This window comes from Alligator mississippiensis, chromosome 8, assembly GCF_030867095.1.
Source record: "Alligator mississippiensis isolate rAllMis1 chromosome 8, rAllMis1, whole genome shotgun sequence".
NCBI classification, from domain to species: Eukaryota; Metazoa; Chordata; order Crocodylia; family Alligatoridae; genus Alligator; species Alligator mississippiensis.
This window is the reverse complement of record NC_081831.1, coordinates 61,843,788-61,861,270: the sequence shown is the minus strand read 5'-3', so window position 1 is coordinate 61,861,270 and position 17,483 is coordinate 61,843,788. Positions and strand designations below refer to the sequence as shown.

The 17,483-nt window shown below is 44.4% G+C and overlaps 1 protein-coding gene across 1 annotated transcript in view; it reads right to left on the bottom strand.

Annotated features, from left to right (window-relative positions):
• Positions 1-12,826, bottom strand: part of OPHN1 (oligophrenin 1) — a 110,567-nt gene extending 97,741 nt beyond the window's left edge. Inside the window, exon 1 of the mRNA XM_006274729.4 lies at positions 12,457-12,826. Coding sequence (XP_006274791.2) covers positions 12,457-12,610 — 154 coding nt within the window. The 5' untranslated portion in view covers positions 12,611-12,826. The remainder of the gene's footprint in view (positions 1-12,456) is intronic.
• Between the last annotated feature and the right edge of the window lie 4,657 nt (positions 12,827-17,483).

Sequence of the window (17,483 nt, the reverse complement as noted above, 5' to 3'; positions counted from 1 at the left end):
AGTCACGTTACATCAGATGAAAAAACAGAAACAGCACATGCACCATGCCACAGATGCACCCCCACCCTCCCACACCTGCATGGGAATGCTGTGCTCCTCCATCCACAAGATAAGAGTTCACATCCTCTTGACATGTATAACTTTACAAAATTCAACTTACAATTTAACGGTCCAAAACATTTTATAGTGCAAGAGATACAAGGAGACTTTGAGAGAATACAGGGTCTGGGGCCACAATGTTACAGTACATCCAACAATGTGCAGTAAAAGTATAGGACTGATTCCAAAAACAGTACTGTTAAACACATGGAGGAGAAAATGCCATAAATGCACTTGTTCTTCTTATACTGCATTTTCACTTCCTCAAGCAATTGTCTTTCTGCCTTAACATATATCTTCTATTTCAAATCTGGCAAGGCTCTTAATATTTATATTATACTGCCATTAAAGTTATTGTATCACAAGAGTGCATTAAGATCCATTAGCAAGTCACTATCTCAGTCTCATGAAGTCACTCTGATCTCTCCCACAATTTTGCAACGTGCTGTAGCCACATCACCACAGAAGCATCCTAGTGATGTGTAATTTTGCATGTGTTAGGTTCAATTCTTAGCCTATATGAATTAATGGACACTCATTACAGCTACTGCAGTTATGCTGATTTACACCAGCTAACAATCTGGTGACAAGGTGGGGAAATATTTCATCTAGTCTGTATTGATAAAAATCTGAGGCTGGATCTGCAGGTCAAGCTGAAGAACTCAAAAAGAAATAGATAAAATTTTCAGAACCTTTATATCACAAGGATGGAAGATCAATAAATCAACATAGTACTGTTAAGTGGATGAGCTGAGAGAATGACCATTATTCAGAAATGTTTAAACAGAAACCCAAGAACATCTGGTTATTATAGCTGGAGTGCTCCATCAAGTAGATGGCTTTGGAGACCTCTGAAGAAGAAAACTTAGAAAAGCTTCTCCATTTGGTGTGCTAAGTAGGAGTCAGTGAAAATGGAACAAAGTGACTTCTGGACAAAGGAGACCTAAGATGGAGAAGAAAAGGACAAGAGAAGAATTTTGTAGAACCTTATGCAGAAAACAAATGTTTACTACATGAACCAGATTATAAAAAAAATGTCATCACTAAAACCCAAACCAACCACACAGAGTCCATAGCGACAATACTGTGTAAGCCAAATTTTCAAAATTGCTGCACCATTAATCTCTGGACTCCTGTCTATTCCACAGGCCACAGGACATGGTGATCTACAGGCAGTCAGAAACATGGGTCTCTACAATCAAAGTCCGATCCCCAAAATAAAATTTGTCCTAATCCCATAGTTCCTGGGAATGACGACAAGTGCAACATGAAAGGCTGTTTTGGTTTTATGTCCAAATCTGTAAATTCAGCAACAAAATTAAATGGAGTAGCAAATGTCAGGAGGAGTAGCAAAGAAGAGGGGGAAAATGGTTGGGAAGAGGAGAGAGAAGGTAAACGAGGCAGAATAATGTGGCAAGCAAAGCGGTGACTTATTAGCTTTGTCTACCAGGCTTGGCAGGGAACTTAAGAGCAGGGGCAGCAGAGAGGTGGAAGTATAGATAGGATAAGATAGGGATGCAAAGACCAGCATCACTGCTGGAACAGAGGGTCTGAAGGCTGATTTGCTAGGAAAACATTTCAAGACGTGGGTTGTTGTGGAGTCCCCATAGTGCTCTGAAGATGAAGACAAAGATGTTTTATGTGAAGAGTCCCCACAAATACTCCCTACCCACAGGGAGCTGCAGGAGTGTAGCATTCAACCATTCTGTAATGTTAACAGAAAGTGTTAAATAGTGCTACAATACAGTAATGAGTTTTTTCACCTGTCCGGTACGTGCTTGCTCACTGTCAACCATCACAACATGCGAGTTCCCTTGGAGGAGACATACTGTTTTAAAGCATGCCTCCAGCCTTTTTATCTGAGTGCTTTATTTTAGAATGATTTTGAACTTAGAAGTGCTCCAATTATTTTCTGGGAGCTTCGATCCAAAATCTCTTGCTAAAACTACTCCAAATAGAGAGCTCCTTTTGCAGCTTTCCAGGCCTACGGTTTATCATTGGGGAGGGGGGGCTTTTTTTGTTATTTCTCTCTGTCCAGGTTTCCTGTGAAGAGAATTGGCTGCTACAGCTAAGTTTGCTCATACAAAGCCCCATGTGGCCAGAGAAAGAGCCTCCTTCTTATAAGAACTATGCAAAGAAACAGTGCCCATGAAGACAAGAAGAGCAGGAATGTCTAGAGTGGTTTGTAGCTATTTCTGTTCTTTCACAGCAGAAAAAGGAGGGGAGACATTTGAAAAAACCTAAACCAAGCTTTGGAGTGTTTCTGCTTCACAGAAAGAAGAGACTAACTGAGCAGCAAATAAAATTGTTAGCTATATAGCTCCTGAGCTCAGCTGGCAGATTACCTAAAACCATAGGGTTTTGTAGGGGGAGGAGTTGCAGGGGAAGAAAAGACAATAGGGCTGGCAGGAGGGAAGGAAAATTTAACCTCTTAATCACTACCTCTCTCTCCAATCCAAAAGCATTGGACTGTAATTGTTGTGTGGGCATCATACACACGGCTAAAATAGTAATTTAGCATTACTGACCACTCAAGTCAGATGGCAGGAAATACAAAACATACTTGTGCCTCAAAACAGTTTGCCTACTACTGCTACACTTTTCACCTGTGAATTATAGCTGATCCAAGTTTGAAAAATACTGTTTTTCTCTCTCAGACATTTGAGCTTGTGCATGTGACTGTTTTGTGTCCAGCCACATTCACTGCATCCCATTGTTTTCCTGTGTGAGCCTCACAGAGCAGCAAGGGAGAAACACATTTGCAAAGAGAGCAAAATATTGTTGTAAAACCACAAACATCCGCAGCAGGACTTTAGGGCAGCTGTAATACAACTGTTTAGTGCTGGTCTCAGCTGACCAGATTTCAAAATCAAATGTCCCTTGAAAACTGTATGGAGGTGAATGAATTCAGCATCTCAGACTGAGTCCCATATAGTACTTTTCACTGAAAGATCACAGTTTTGTTTTGATTTTTAAAGGTGATCTATTAGATGTGTTCTATAGACGGAAAAATTAAGGAACAGTGTGACATGCAGAAGGCCACAGAGGAAGTCTGCGTTGTCTCTTTCTTTCTGCAGCAAAGAAACATGGCCAAGGCTTCTTGGCCACAAATTCCTTTTTTGTGTTTTCCAATTGTCAAACATTTGTGATAAGAGAAAAGCAAGGGTCTTGCTAATGCCCAAGCAGTCCAGCACAAACACAAGCACTAAGAAAGGGCACAGCCACATTAATGATTAATGGTAAAGAGTTTTGCTGTTTATGCCCCACTTCAATATCAGTTACAAAAGTCTTCGAAGCAAACATGCACTTGACACGAAAGTCTTTCCTTGCTCTTTGTCCCCTTCTTTAACAGAGGGAAATGCTCTATCCTAGCAGCACCGCTACATGCCAACTTAACGAGCCTGGCCCTTGCCGCCCTATGCAGTGGTCTCACTGCTGGTCACAAACTGATGATTCTGGATTTTAAATTCTCTTCTGATCTCCCGCCGTTAGGAGTGAGAAGCAAAGAAGCAGCTCTTATGGCCTGGTAAAGCACTCATCATTCCAGACTGTCTTCAGTTTGCGATCGCACTTGAGGGGCAGATTGAAGAAACAGATGCAGGGGCAAGGAGGGAAAATGGGATTCTGCTTTCCATTAGAAACATGAAAGGAAGATGGAAACTAGTCATCAACCTGCTGAGTTGCTTTCCGGGTTGTTTAAGAGTCCTGATAGGAACATCAAACCAAAGCTACTGTTAAATTAACTCTCCAGGCCAGATCTGACTCTACCAATGCCCAGTTAGGGAAGGATGTCACTAAGTAAGGAGCTGTCGCTGCCATATATCATGACCATAGCAACTTTCCTTCTCCTCAATTTCTGATTAGAGGCTCCTTCACTCTAGGGATGGGGCTCTACAAACTACAGGATGGGACAAGGCTTACGGGATAGATATCATCCTCCTCCTTCCCCCCCCCCCTTTTCCTCAGACACCAACCTAATGAACAATCAGGTGAAGAGTTAATAGTCTGAAGTAGAGGAATATTTCTGGCCAAGCTCACCATAATGTGGTCTCCCCTCATCTTTGTTTCCTCAGCAGAGTTCACAAACAGCAGCCAGAGGAAGGAGCACTGTTAGCTCAGCTGGGCTGATGGGAATGGGCGAGAGCGATGCTCCAGAGCTAGTGTCAATATACTACAGCACCTCCAACAGGGATAACCCTGAGTTTTGGCAAATCTCCCAAGTCTTTTCATTTTAGGGTAGGATGAGTGGAGCTGGTCTCCTTCCTTTCCCAGCAACAATTGGATGGAAACTATGAGTGGAATCTCCCTCTGTTTATCTCCCACCTGACCCCCTCCTTCCTCAGGAAGAATCTGGGGTGCATGAGTGTATCCCCTCCACTTATCTAAGGGAACAGACCCAGCTGAAATCCATTCAGCTCTATGGAGCGAGTCCAATAGGGAAGGCTCTAATATGGTTTGGAGTCTGAAACTGCTTGATAAAAAGAGTCAAGTGAACATATGGGAAGTAATTAACAAGGATGCTTTGAGAATCTGTTCATTAGGTTTCGCTCAGATCACACAATTTAACATAAGTGGCAATGAATTACTGACAGCACAATGACAGAAGAGTGAGTCCTTGTCAGGCCCTTCACTTTATTGCTTCCACTCAGCTGATTTGGGAGTTAGGTCTAAAGATGGGATGACAAAGTGCATTTTAGCATAAAAGCAACCAAGTGTCTTCTTCAAACCAAAACAAAACACCTACATTTGAATCTGCATTTAGCATTTAAGGTTGTTAATCTGCAGTGTTATGCACTTAAATTAATTTTTTTAAGTTTGCACTAAAATTCATATACAAAGTTGCTACAAATATTTGGGCCAGCAATGGATAACAGCATTATTTACTACTCTACAGTTCTTCAGTAGTGTATGTGTTTCTTCACCGTCTTTCTCCTAAGGGTGTCACAAAGGCACCTAAGATCTCAGGGCAAGTCACGCACTTGAATGACTCCCAGTGGGTGCTAGGTGCTCCAATTCCCTTGGAAACTTCCCAGCTCCTGTTATTTTTGTTGGCTCTTATTTAGTGTGCCAGAACAGATTTAAAAAATAAATCCTCTCATGATTCTACTAGACGTTTCTACAAAATGTATTGGCTAATCTGGCTACTTTTACTTGGTGGACAATTTATTAATTTGTTCATTTTTTTAATGAATTGAATGCAATATTTTTTGCCATTTAGAAATAGCAATTGGGTCAAGGAGATAAAGAAATAAACATGAGGGAGTGAAATCTAACTACATTTGGAAGAGTCTTATTCAAGATGGGAAGGCTGTCCCAATGCACAATACAGAAGGATGTACTTGCACATCGCCATTGGCTAGGCTCACAAGTTTTGGTGCCCAGAATGATATTTATAGAATTCTGGAGACTGGGAACCAATTTTTCCTTTATGTTGTTACAAGTCAAGAATTACTATATTGAAATCATTATAGTTAAGGGAGAGAAGAGACAGCCATGCTTTACTCTTACTTGCCGATAAATGCATACAGAAAATGGAAAATAAGTAGGCAGGAAAATTTTAAATTGTAAAGCTAAGTCCAAGGTCTATTCTATATGCGTCATAAGTCTGAATAGATCCTCTTTCTTTGTAATACAAGAATTATATTTTTGCCTAGGTTGCTTTTCTAAATGTGCTGAGTTTGCAAAAAGGATGTGTGTTTATATATAGACACACAATGCTGCATTTCAGCCCTCTAACCGGCAATCTTCTGCCACTGTATCGGGCTGTATAGCTTGTCATCTTAAAACAGCAGGTGTTTGGCTGTTAGATGCCTGTGAGCAAATAATGAATGTAATTAGATTGCTTGAAATCTTAGGTTTCGATGTATGCATCTATTTTTTACTACACAACAATATGTATCCAATAAACAAAACTTCCAAACTGATGGATTAACATACTTAATAAAAGGAATCAGTATCTTGGACCATTTTCAAAAAAAATGTCTTAGGCACAGGCTAATCAGCAGTGCACCAAGATATCTACCTATATGATTTTGATACCCTCATTACTGTAGTTATTATGTACAAACATTTCTCTCCTAACCATAGAATACCCACTCACTCAGAGGACGTCTCTCTTTTTTAAAATAAAGCCCAGGAAACCATGCAAACATCTCAAAATCACAGTAACGGGTAAATCAGAATCATTGTCTTATAGCCTGAACAAACTAGTAGTTATTGACCTGCAGATACATGATGAAGTCCAACTTGAAAGGCTTCCTCGATTCCAAACATCCATCAGTTTCACTAGGTGTTCAAAGGTGGAAAGATATTGGACGGGTAGCCCCCACTCTGGAAAAGCTGATAGATTATGAGGCCCAATTCTTCACTGTTGTGCACATTAACTGTGACATCATTTATACCTGAGCAAAGTAATAGAAAATTCTACTAAATCAAAATTCTCCCCCAAGGCAACATAGCCTACACTTATTTCAAACAGGTTTAAATAAAAATGCACAAGTGCAAGGCAGCAATGGCATTTAAGCCTGTGGGGAAGGTGGCCTGTGCACACCCAGAGCTCCATCATTAAGCTAACACTGGGTAACTCTTTCATGCTGAAAACTGCAGTAGTCAGAGCAAAGTAGATGAACAAGTCATTTCTGCAAACCCCCGTTTTTCCATCTTTGCTTCCTGGATCAACAGAACTGTGTTTTCCTTTCAAATCTTGCATTCTTTTCCTCTTCAATTTAACAAACTCATGCAAACTGCTGAGCAGATTCCCCATGGGTCCAATTCACCAACCCACCGGTAAAATTCCATTCATGTAATGAAGTAACATCATGGCGATTCCCTCCCGAGGATGAGGGAATCACCAAGTAGCCAATGTAGCTCCTTAAGTTATGGCTCGGTTGTAAAATGGCCCTAACTGAAGCAGCCTCAAGGGCTGCTCAAAACTATTCCAACTGATTAGGGTCCGAACAGGCCATTATGCCACTGGAGAATAGGCACAGCACACAAACACCCTTGTCATGGCCCTTCTTCAGGCTGTCATGCTCTCTATGACAGAGCAATGGGCTCTCCTAGATGACAGCAATACACACCATATACCAGGTTAGGGCTCCCTCCTACCAAGGGAATTTACAGCTGAAGATATCCTAAGGCTTTCACATCTCCTTCTGTCACCAGAGGAGCACAAACGGGTTCAACGAAAGAAAAATATCTAGCCCCTCACTTGTCTCACTCAGTCTTTCACCAACCCATTGAGCTGGGTAAAGCAATGCTAATGTACTGATACTGTATGGATTTATTGAGGCGTTTCACTTTTCAGCTTAGATAACTTAGCAGCTGTCTACACTGGTTTCACCTCAGCTGTAACAGGTAAACCTGAGAAACAGAAAAAAGTGAGAAACAAAAATGCCCTGTGATAGACAGGTGAACTGGCCAAAGTAACCCCCATTTTTTTTTATATTCTCCCCATTTTATGTTCTAGGCTTGGTAGATAAGTATATAGCTCCATCATTGCTGTATCTAAGAATAATGGAGCAATTGATGTAATTATCCTCACAAAACCCCCAAGAGATATGAACAGTGCTGTTACCCCATGTTTTAGCTGGGGAACAGAGGCAAAGAAATCAAGGCTAAGACTTTTAAAAGGACTGTTTCGCTCAGCGTTTGAACACCAGCTCACCTTAAGATCCTAGGTCTCCTTATCAAGAGACCTCAGCCTTACAGTACCTGAACACCTTCAAGCAGCTGGTCCCCACATCAGCCGGCAGAAGGTCATACAGGAAACCTGTAGCAAAGCAGGTCATTGAACCTGGGTTTACATACACTTGGGCTAAACCCTTAACAATGAGGAAACTTTCTTTTCTTGATCATCTCACAAGAGGGTGCCAATAGCTTAAAGTTTTAAGCATGTAATACAAGTGAAAAGGTTTGGGGGTGGGAGGGGGTTTGTGTGTCCATGTATATTCAGTTTGTCTGTTTGCATTTCAGCCACCTCTGTTCAATTTTGCTTTTAAATGTCCGAGGAACTACCCAAATCCTATTATTCTTCAGATTCACAACAAAACATTTTAAACTGAAATGTTACAGGAAAAAACCGAAAATATTTCCAGTAGTACTGAGTGCTGTAAAGCCCAATTTGTTTATGCTTAATTAGACTTTTGCTCTAGGTCTAGCTGAATTCCTCCTGTTGTAGAGCACACACAGAAACAACAATGGTAGTAATACTCTGCAGCTCCAAATGCTTTCCATTTCCGATTTAAGTTCCCCATTATCCAGATTAAGAATCATAAAACCAAAGACGTGTAGGACTGGAAGGAACCTCAAAGGATCTAGTCCAACGCAACACACTTGTCAGGATCAAGTAGACCTAGACTGTCCCTGTCAAATATTTATCTAATCTACCCTTAAAAACTTCCACTGAAGGAGATTCCACAACCTCCTCATGCTGCCTATGCCACTGTCTCATCATACTAACAGTTAGAAATTTCTCCCTAATATTCAACCTAAACCTTCTTTGTGAATTGAGCCGATTGCTACTTGCCCTTCCCCCCAGTGGCCAGCACTGACTATTGTCCCTTTAAAACAGTATTTTATATATTGGAAAATAGTAGCCCCTCTCCATCTCTATTCTAAAAAATATAACCCCCCACTTTCTTCAACCTCTACACCCAGATTGTGTTTCTGAAACCTCTTATCAGTTTCTTGCTGTCTTTTGGACTCTCTCCAGCTCATCTGTATTCTTCTTACAGTATGGTGACCAAAACTGGACACAGATCTCAGGCTGAGGCTTTATTAGTGCCAAGTGGAGAGGAATAATTACCTCCTGTGTCTTACATATACTTACTCCTATTAATATAGTCCAGAATGAGATTTGCATTTTTTGGCAACAGCATTACACTGTTGACTCGTATATAATTTATGAGCCTCCATAAACCCCAGGGCATATGTCCTTAGAACAACAGTGCTACAACCTACGCTTCTATAACCCCCAAATCTTTTTCTGCCATACTTCAATGTAGCCAGCTGTTCTCCATTTCATATTTGCATGTTTGATTTTTCCTTCAAAAAGTGTCCTGCTTGGTACCATCTTCACTGAATTTTATCTTGTGCATTACACTGTACCTCCAATTTGCCAAGATCATTTTGATTTCTGCTCCTCTCCTCCAAAGTGCTTGCCACCAGCTTGGAGTCATCCAGACATTTTCACCATCCAAGTTGTCAATTTATATACATTTGTCCTGGACCCAATTCTGCTTAATATACCTACAGATATATTATATATAGATATATTAAGCAGAACTGGGTCCAGGACAGATTATTTATATATAATAAACAACTTGGACGGTGAAAATGTTTGGATGACTCCAAGCTGGTGACAAGCACTTCAGAGGAGAGGAGCAAAAAATCAAAATGATCTTGGCAAATTGGAGGTACAGTGTAATGCACAAGATAAAATTCAGTGAAAACGGGTATCAAGCAGGATACTTTTGAAGGAAAAAAATAAATCAAACACGCAAATATGAAACAGGGAACAGCTGGCTACACTGAAGTATGGCAGAAAAAGATCTGGGGGTTATCTATAAATTTATTAACCAGAACTGGGTCCAAGATAGATCCTGGCAAGAACCTACTTGACATACATCCCCTCCCTTCCTCCCTTAAGTTTGATGGAAAATCATTGATACCTACTTGAAAATTATTATTCACGGAATTATGCACCATCCTAATGATGATTACATCCACACAATACATCCTTCGACAAGTGCCATAACAGAGCAGTTAAGGTTTTGTATTACATCTTTAGAGGCGGAAATTTGAGCCTTACTATGGGAACCAACCCCAGTTGCCCCAGCCGTAAATGGGTACCTGGTCATTGGGCTGGGGTCTGAAGGGTGGCTAGATGTGATGGTAGTCATACAGAAACACTGTATGCTGCTGGTAACAGAAACTTTGTATTTTAACTATGCTGGGCCCTGTAGCCTTAGGAGAGCTTTGACTTTTTTTTTTTTTAAACTTTCTTTGTTTTGTTTGTCAGGTGGAACACTGTCGAAACATTACTAAAGTCAAAATACATCACATCCACCATTTCCCACCTCTTTTCCACTAGGCTACTTACTGTATCAAAGGAGGAAATTAGATTGGTTTGATGGGATTAGTTCTTGACAAAACCGTGATGGTTATCTTATCGTCCAGGTTCTTGCATAATTGATTAACCATTTGTTCCAAAATCCTTCCAGGGATCAAAGTTAGACCAACTTTTCTGCAATTCCCGGAATCCTCCATCTTCCTGCTTTTGAAGACAGGCACTGGGACTTTCCTGTACTCCAGGCACTTTGGAAGATGACTGCTAACAATTCAGGGATTATTTAGCTCTGTAAACATCCATAGGATGAATTTCATCAAGCCCTGCAGCCATAAATTTATCTACCTTATCTAAATGGTCTTTAATCTGCTTAGATATTTGTGAACAGATAGGAAACTGAGGTGTCTATTGGTCACTTGGAAGCGTTTTAAAGTTTTCACCTCTAACTGGTGTCAGCTAAATCTACTCAAATCAAAGTAAAAGGAAAAAAGAAAGGTTCACCTCCAAAAGTCTAACCTGATCATTTCTGAACTTAAATTATGTGGAGTAGAAACCGACTAGTCTGGCTGTATTACCAAACCAAAAAAGGTAGCAATTTACTCACCTTTTTGAGAGGGCTAAAGTGAGGTTTATGCATCTTATATCAATATAAACAACTATTCAAACAAAAGGATGGCTGAGGGAACTGGCACAGGCTACCAAAATTTTCATTTCCATGTCACTGATTAGCATCCAACCCTATCTTGACAATGGGCAAGTGCTCTCAATGCATATTCTCGGTTACTTCTCCATAAGCTACTATCCTCCTCACTAAAACCAGTATGGAAATGGATATTCATTGGGAGTCTTTGTATAAAGAAAAAGGATTGAACAGGATGCAGAACATTCAGTTCCTACCCTAGCAGTGGCCCGTTCCATTGGAAAGCTCTACATTAGTGAGGTGACCTGCTGTGCCTGGTCTTCGGATGAGCAGAAAAATCTCATGTCTTACATGAGGAGGATATTATTTACCTGGAGATGACATTATATCTGGTATGATATATAAAGCAAAACCTAAAAATCACTGCTCCAAGGACCACACAGTCTAAACAAACTCAGTCAAAAACTAAAATCTGAATAATGTAATAATTTAAAATAACTCCCCCTGCATTAGGATTTATTCCATCTAGGGACATGTCGGCACAGCAGGAAGTTCCACCGTCACTGATATTGTTTTAATTATTGTTTGTCATCTTCTAACTTGTTCTGAATCCTAAAGCAATACTCAACTCTGAAGACAGATGATAAAACTGGCGAGCATATATAGATTACAAGGAACTAAGGCTTACATAACTTCCACGGTAGCAAAACAGTATGATGTCTTAGGGAGAGGACTGGAAGCATTAAATGTTTGCTTTTGCTTGCCTACCACTTACAAAGGTGGGTCTTGGCTCTGCCATACATTAGGCCCAACACTAAGGAAATCAGATTATGAAATGATATTTAACATTACTGTATAAAAAAAAAAAATAGGTGTTATTTAAAGGAGGTAGGATTTATATTGGAAAACGCTGGTGCCTACCACAGGAAAAAGCTAAATGCATTTCTGCATTTACATCATATCATACTTACCTGATTGACAGCTTCAACAAAACCAGCAGATAAAACAGTTGCTGATGAACTAAAACTACCACCCCTTTCAATGCCTTGGAGAAACGTCACCTGTCAATGGCGCACAGTCCACGGACAATACATAGGTTAGGCACTCCAGTCCACTCATTCAAAAAGGCCTGTTCAAAAAAGGTTGTCAGCAAGAACAGAAAAATATTCCGAATAAGCTGCTCACAGAAATAACAAGCTCTGGATACAAAACCACAGGAAATATCATAGACGAGAGAGAAGCCTTTTGTACTGACAGGTCAGATGTATTCATTCTGCAGTCTAAACGCACCACCGTGAAACAAGCTCCTTGCCCACGTTGCGGTTGTTGGTTGTAGCCGCGTGGGTCTACGGACACAGGCAGACAAGGCTCTTTGGGGGAAGATGTGATATCTTTTATTAGACCAACTAAATAGCTGGGGGGGAAAAATTGTTCTTTGCCAGCTTTGGGTCACAAACCCCTTTGTCCCTACTGCCTGAAGAAGGGTGCTTGCACCCCAAGGCTTGCAAAGAACAACTGTGCCTATCAAAGAGGTTTGTTTTAAGCCTCCTCCCAACGAGGCAGCTGAGCGACCATGAAAATAAGGCAGGGATATGAGCATCCTTGCAGGGGGGGGGACACACCAAGCCCTTCAGCCCCTACTACTTACTCTTGATAGCGCTGATCAGCGAGTTCCCATCTTTAATCACGTCTTTGATGAATTTGTTGGTCCTCTCCAGCTCCTGCTCATAACACTTCAGCCTCTCGCGGAAATCGGGGCTGTCCAGGTAGCAATCGCTGAACTCCAGCGGCGGGTGCCCCATGGCCCTGGCAGACTCCGCAGCAACCCGGGGCCGAGTCCCGGCGCTCGCTGGCAGGGGCTGCTGCGGCGCTGTCAGCCCGGGCGCCGGAGCAGGCGGGCAGGTTGCAGCCGGGGAGGGCGGATACTGGGAGCTCCGGCCCTGCCCGGCCCTGCCCTGCGGGGGAGGCGCTGGGGGAGGATCCCTCCCGCATCCCCCGCCGCATCTGCGGGCGCAGCGGCCAGGCGGCTGCACGCAAGCTCCGCAGCCAGGCGGCCACCCCCGCGCCGCTTTGTGCTCGGCTGCGCCTTCCTGGAGCTGCTCCTGCCTCCCTCCCTCCTCCTTAAAGGAGCAGCAGGAGCGGAGCGGAGCGTCCCCGCAGTGATCCGGGCGCGGGGCGCAGGGAGAGCGAGGGCTGCCTGGGACTTGTAGTTCGCCTCTGCCCCGCTGGCACCGCCGGACGCCCGGCTCTCGGCTCCCGGGAGCCCCAGCAGAAACACCCTGGGCCTGGGTCTGTGCAACGGGGACGCAGCGGGGTCACAAGCCCACCCGGGGAAGCGCTGCGGGGTGGACGCAGCCCCCACAAAGCCTTGTCCCGTCCCCCCGACTTGAGTGCTTGGTAGGGTTGCCCTGGCGTCTCCAGGAATTAGAGAGAAACCTCCAGGAGACTGCTGAAAGTCACCCCAGAGATAAATGGTAGGGCATTCGTTAAAATCAATATTGAATCTGATTTATACGGATGTCCAGTGGCATTGGTGAGATGGGCCGTGCGCAGTGGTGACGCGTAGGGGTGCATGTGCACCCTCTGAGATGGGCCGTGCGCAGTGGTGACGTGTAGGGGTGCGTGTGCACCCTCTGAGATGGGCCGTGCGCAGTGGTGACGTGTAGGGGTGCATGTGCACCCTCTGAGATGGGCCATGGGCAGTGGTGACGCTTAGGGGTGCGTGTGCACCCTCTGAGATGAGCCGTGCATAGTGGCAACCTGTAGGGGGTGCACAGGGGTGCACGTGCCCCCCCTGAGAGCGCTGGTGCAGCCCCTGTCAGGCCGCACTCCCTGTTTAGGTGACGGGCAGGGGAGCAGGTGGCAGCACTGGTGCCCCCCCCCTGTGAGCGCCGACTGGGAAGCGGGGCCACCAGCAAAAGCGCTGCTTACAGAAGTGGCCATGGGACTCTGGTGAGTGAGATCGCCTGTGGGGATCCCTCCCCCCTGTCACTGACTGGTGTCGGGGGGCCATGTGTCCCCCCTGACTCGAGGCACCAGTCACTCATGGCCATGCACCCCCTGGAAGCGCTAGCCACGAAACTGGAGGTACACTTCCGGTTTTACCGCTGGCTTGGCAATTGGCCATTGGGACCACCCCCCCATTGGCAGTCTGGTGCCCCCCCAGACTCAGGAGGCACCAGTTGCCCATGTCCAGTGGGTTTTTAAAATGTGATAGTAATGTGCCTTTGCCTTCCTGATGTAAAGTCATTTGTGTCATCATTAAAGCATGTCATTGTTACCACCTGGATATATGACATGTGGAAGATATTGAATTTTAGTGGGTTTTTTTTTAAATGAGATCTTCATCTTTTCCCAAGCAGGAAGCAATGGTGATCACCTGAAATCTGAGAGACTGCCCCCACCTTTGTTTCAAGGTAATTTGCATCATTACAGGAACTCACACAGAGGTGAGAGGCTCCATACCAGCTATGAACTGACTGCACAGAGGAGTTTTCCATCTATTGACTCCTCTGTGAAATCCTATGAAATATAAACTTTCATTTCTACCCAGGAGAACTTTTACAGTCTTTTCTCCAATGCCTGATGAAGGGTGTTTGTGCCCGAAAGCTTGCAAGTAAAGAATTTTTTTTTGCAGAAATCTTGTTGGTTTAATAAAAGAGATCATCTCTACTACGAGTCCTGATTGCTTTTTCCTCTAGACCAATATGGCTACAACCTGGATACCTGGCATTGTTATATCATGCGAGGAAACCACCTGAAATAGATTCAGAGTTGGCAACCTTAGTGCTTAGTGTGGTGGGAGCAATGAGGTCCTGCATAGGACAGGGCCCCTGAGATGCCCTTCGCCTCCGCTGAATTCAACACATTCAACACAGCTGGACAGAGGTTAGTGGGAACTGGATCAAAGGCAGCTCTTCCAAAGCAAGCAAACAAAACAAGAAAAGGGGAGTTCCCTCTGCAGCCCCAGCCAGCAGCCTCCTCCGCTCATGGGGAAAGGGACAGCTAGGTTGCAAGTAGCGCTCTGCATCTTCTACCGAAAGTAGGGAGCTGTGCTGGAGCCATACAGCTAAAAGATCTGGCCCCTGGATGGAGGGGACTTGCCTTGCTAGATCTTCCCATAGGTATGGGATCAGACAGGTGTTTTCGGAGGTGCTATTCCAGCTATTCCTGACTGTGCGAGTGGTGAGCATGCAGTTGGCAAGTGGGTTGCTGGAATCAATCCTGGCCCTTGGAGGTGAGGCCTCACTTGCACTTCTTCAGGCCCCAAGTCAAACAGATCTCACACACTGATGAGCTGGGCCCAGGGGGATTCACCTTTCCAAATGGACATTATCAGGGCCCGAATAATATGCTATTTATCAGGGGAACTGTTCTGTCATTGCTGCCTTGCCTTTTGCATTCTACTTCCAAGAAATCCCTGTTAAATCTGTATTTGCATTCAGGTCAGTCTCTCCCCATTACTGTAGCTGTGCCCAAGAGGCTTCAACCTCCCCACTTGCTCTGCCCCTGCCACCTTTTATTTCCTCGGTACTTCAGTTTGGCCACTCATTTAACCTGGTACAGTCTATCACCCCAGCCCACTCTTGCTGATTACTAGGTCACTTAATATTTTCTCCAGCACCCCATGTTGCCTGTGCCACCAAATGTACAAGCAGATATATTACCCGATTTTTTCATGCGTTTCTTTGCCTCCCTACAGCCTATTTTGGAGAAACAGTTTGCCTCATACCCTTCCTCTTTCATGCCTGTTCCTGTCACCAGTTTCCTATGAAAGACCCTACCTCATCTACATGAGAGGAGTTCTTGTAGGTTTGGAGGGCCACAAACACTGCTTCTGCCCACCTTTCTGCTTTCATCCTCATCCACCCACCCAGTCAACATCACCAACAGGCTTTCATCCACCATTCTCATCCACCATAATTAATTCTGCTGGAGCCACCTTTTTGATGGCCCCTAAGCCAGAAGAAAGGGCCAAGTGAATTAAAAAAGGACAGAATCAAGGCAAGAAGCCTCCATCTGGGGGCCTCTTCTAGCTCCCAGAAGATCTAGGGGCCCAGATCCTCAAGCATCTAGTGCATAAGCACTGCCTGCCATTTCTGTTCCTTCTCCTCCTCTATCTGTTACAGCCTGGACCTTTCCCCTACCCTGACCAGCAGGCCAAGAATCTAGTGCCTTCTCAGCCTACATAAAATCTATATCAGGGCAACTGGTGAAGATGGTGAGGCCCCCAGCCAGAATAGCAGGCCCCCCATGATGCATGAGAAAGATGTTTCCCTCCTGGGTTTGGAGTGCGTCCTCTGTGTTGTGTTGGAAAAAAGGCATTTCAGTAGAAAGTGTCTCCATCCTACTTGGGTCTCTGAAGGATCTGGATATCAATGTGAGCCGAGCCTCCATCCTATCCTTCCCTCCCTGACTCACTCCTGCCTCCCAGGGAAGGTGGCATCTCCCATTTGGATTACAAAGCCCCGACCCTCTATTGCAGTCTCCTTCAGTTGGCAGGTCACCATCCAGCTGCTGGTGGCATGTAGTGAGATAAGAGTGGAAAGATTTGGGGGGATGACTCACCATGGGTCCCTCTCCAGGGTCAGTTATTCTGCAGGGAAAGCTTGGTGCTTCCTCTGCTGAGCCCTGGGACAGGTACAGAGGAACTGCTGTTTGGCCTAACAAGGAGAGGAAGTCCTGTGTTGGCACTATTATTGCTGGCAAACCTTCTCACCCCCTTCTCATTTCCTGTGCTGTTTCAGCGCCTGCTAATCCCACTTGGGCAGCAGAGGCATCCCTATTACTGTGTGTAGCTGAGTAAGAAGACATTGCACTGACAGAGGCCTCGAGGGGTGTCAGAAGTGAGACAAAACAGTGTGAGAAGGCCCCTCTGTGAGTGAGTCTGTGAGTCTGCTTGCTGTCCTGCATCCAGCCCCATTACCTAGTCTCACCCTTCTTTGCTGGACCAGTTTCTCTCCAGCACCAGTAAAGGTTGAGTGCTTGGCTTGCTGTGTAAGCATGGCAAGTGTAAGTCATGGGCCCAGCTCCTGCCAGTGGACCTGGTGGATGGCTCCCAGACAATGCCTGGTCTGCCTCCATGCTGATGAGAAGGGACAGCTGGTAGAGCTAGCAACGGAGGCATTGGCAGCTGAAGGGAGAAGCAATGCCTTAGAGAAGAGATCTTGGGATAAGGGTGTCCCCCCACCTTCACATCGTTTGTTCCTCTACTCAGTTGCAAGCAGAATCCCTTCTTGGTAACGGAGGCCTTGACACTTACCAGGGCCTTGGGTCTGGCTCCTGAAACCCAGTAGAAGGATGAGTCACTGCTGATGGAGCTTGGTCTGGATGCCAAGCTTATTGCCTACGTCTTGTCCTTCCCTGTTTTCTTATGACTTATAGTCTGACAACATCCCTACTCCTGTCTCCAGAACACCTCGCCCAGCTGCAGACAGCGCTGATCATCTAGCATTCATGCAGTTTTCGACCTAGTTTGCAGAATGGTACATTGAGTCAATCTATCAAACTTGATATTTCTTTTAAGCCAAATGATCAGCCGCAGACTTAGCTTGGGAAACTAGAGGTAGATCCTGATTCTGCAAAGATTTATATGTATGCTTCATTTTAGACTCTGTGAGTGAGCTCGTTGGAATCAGTGAAACTACTCACAGTGTACAAAGTTAAATCTCTGAA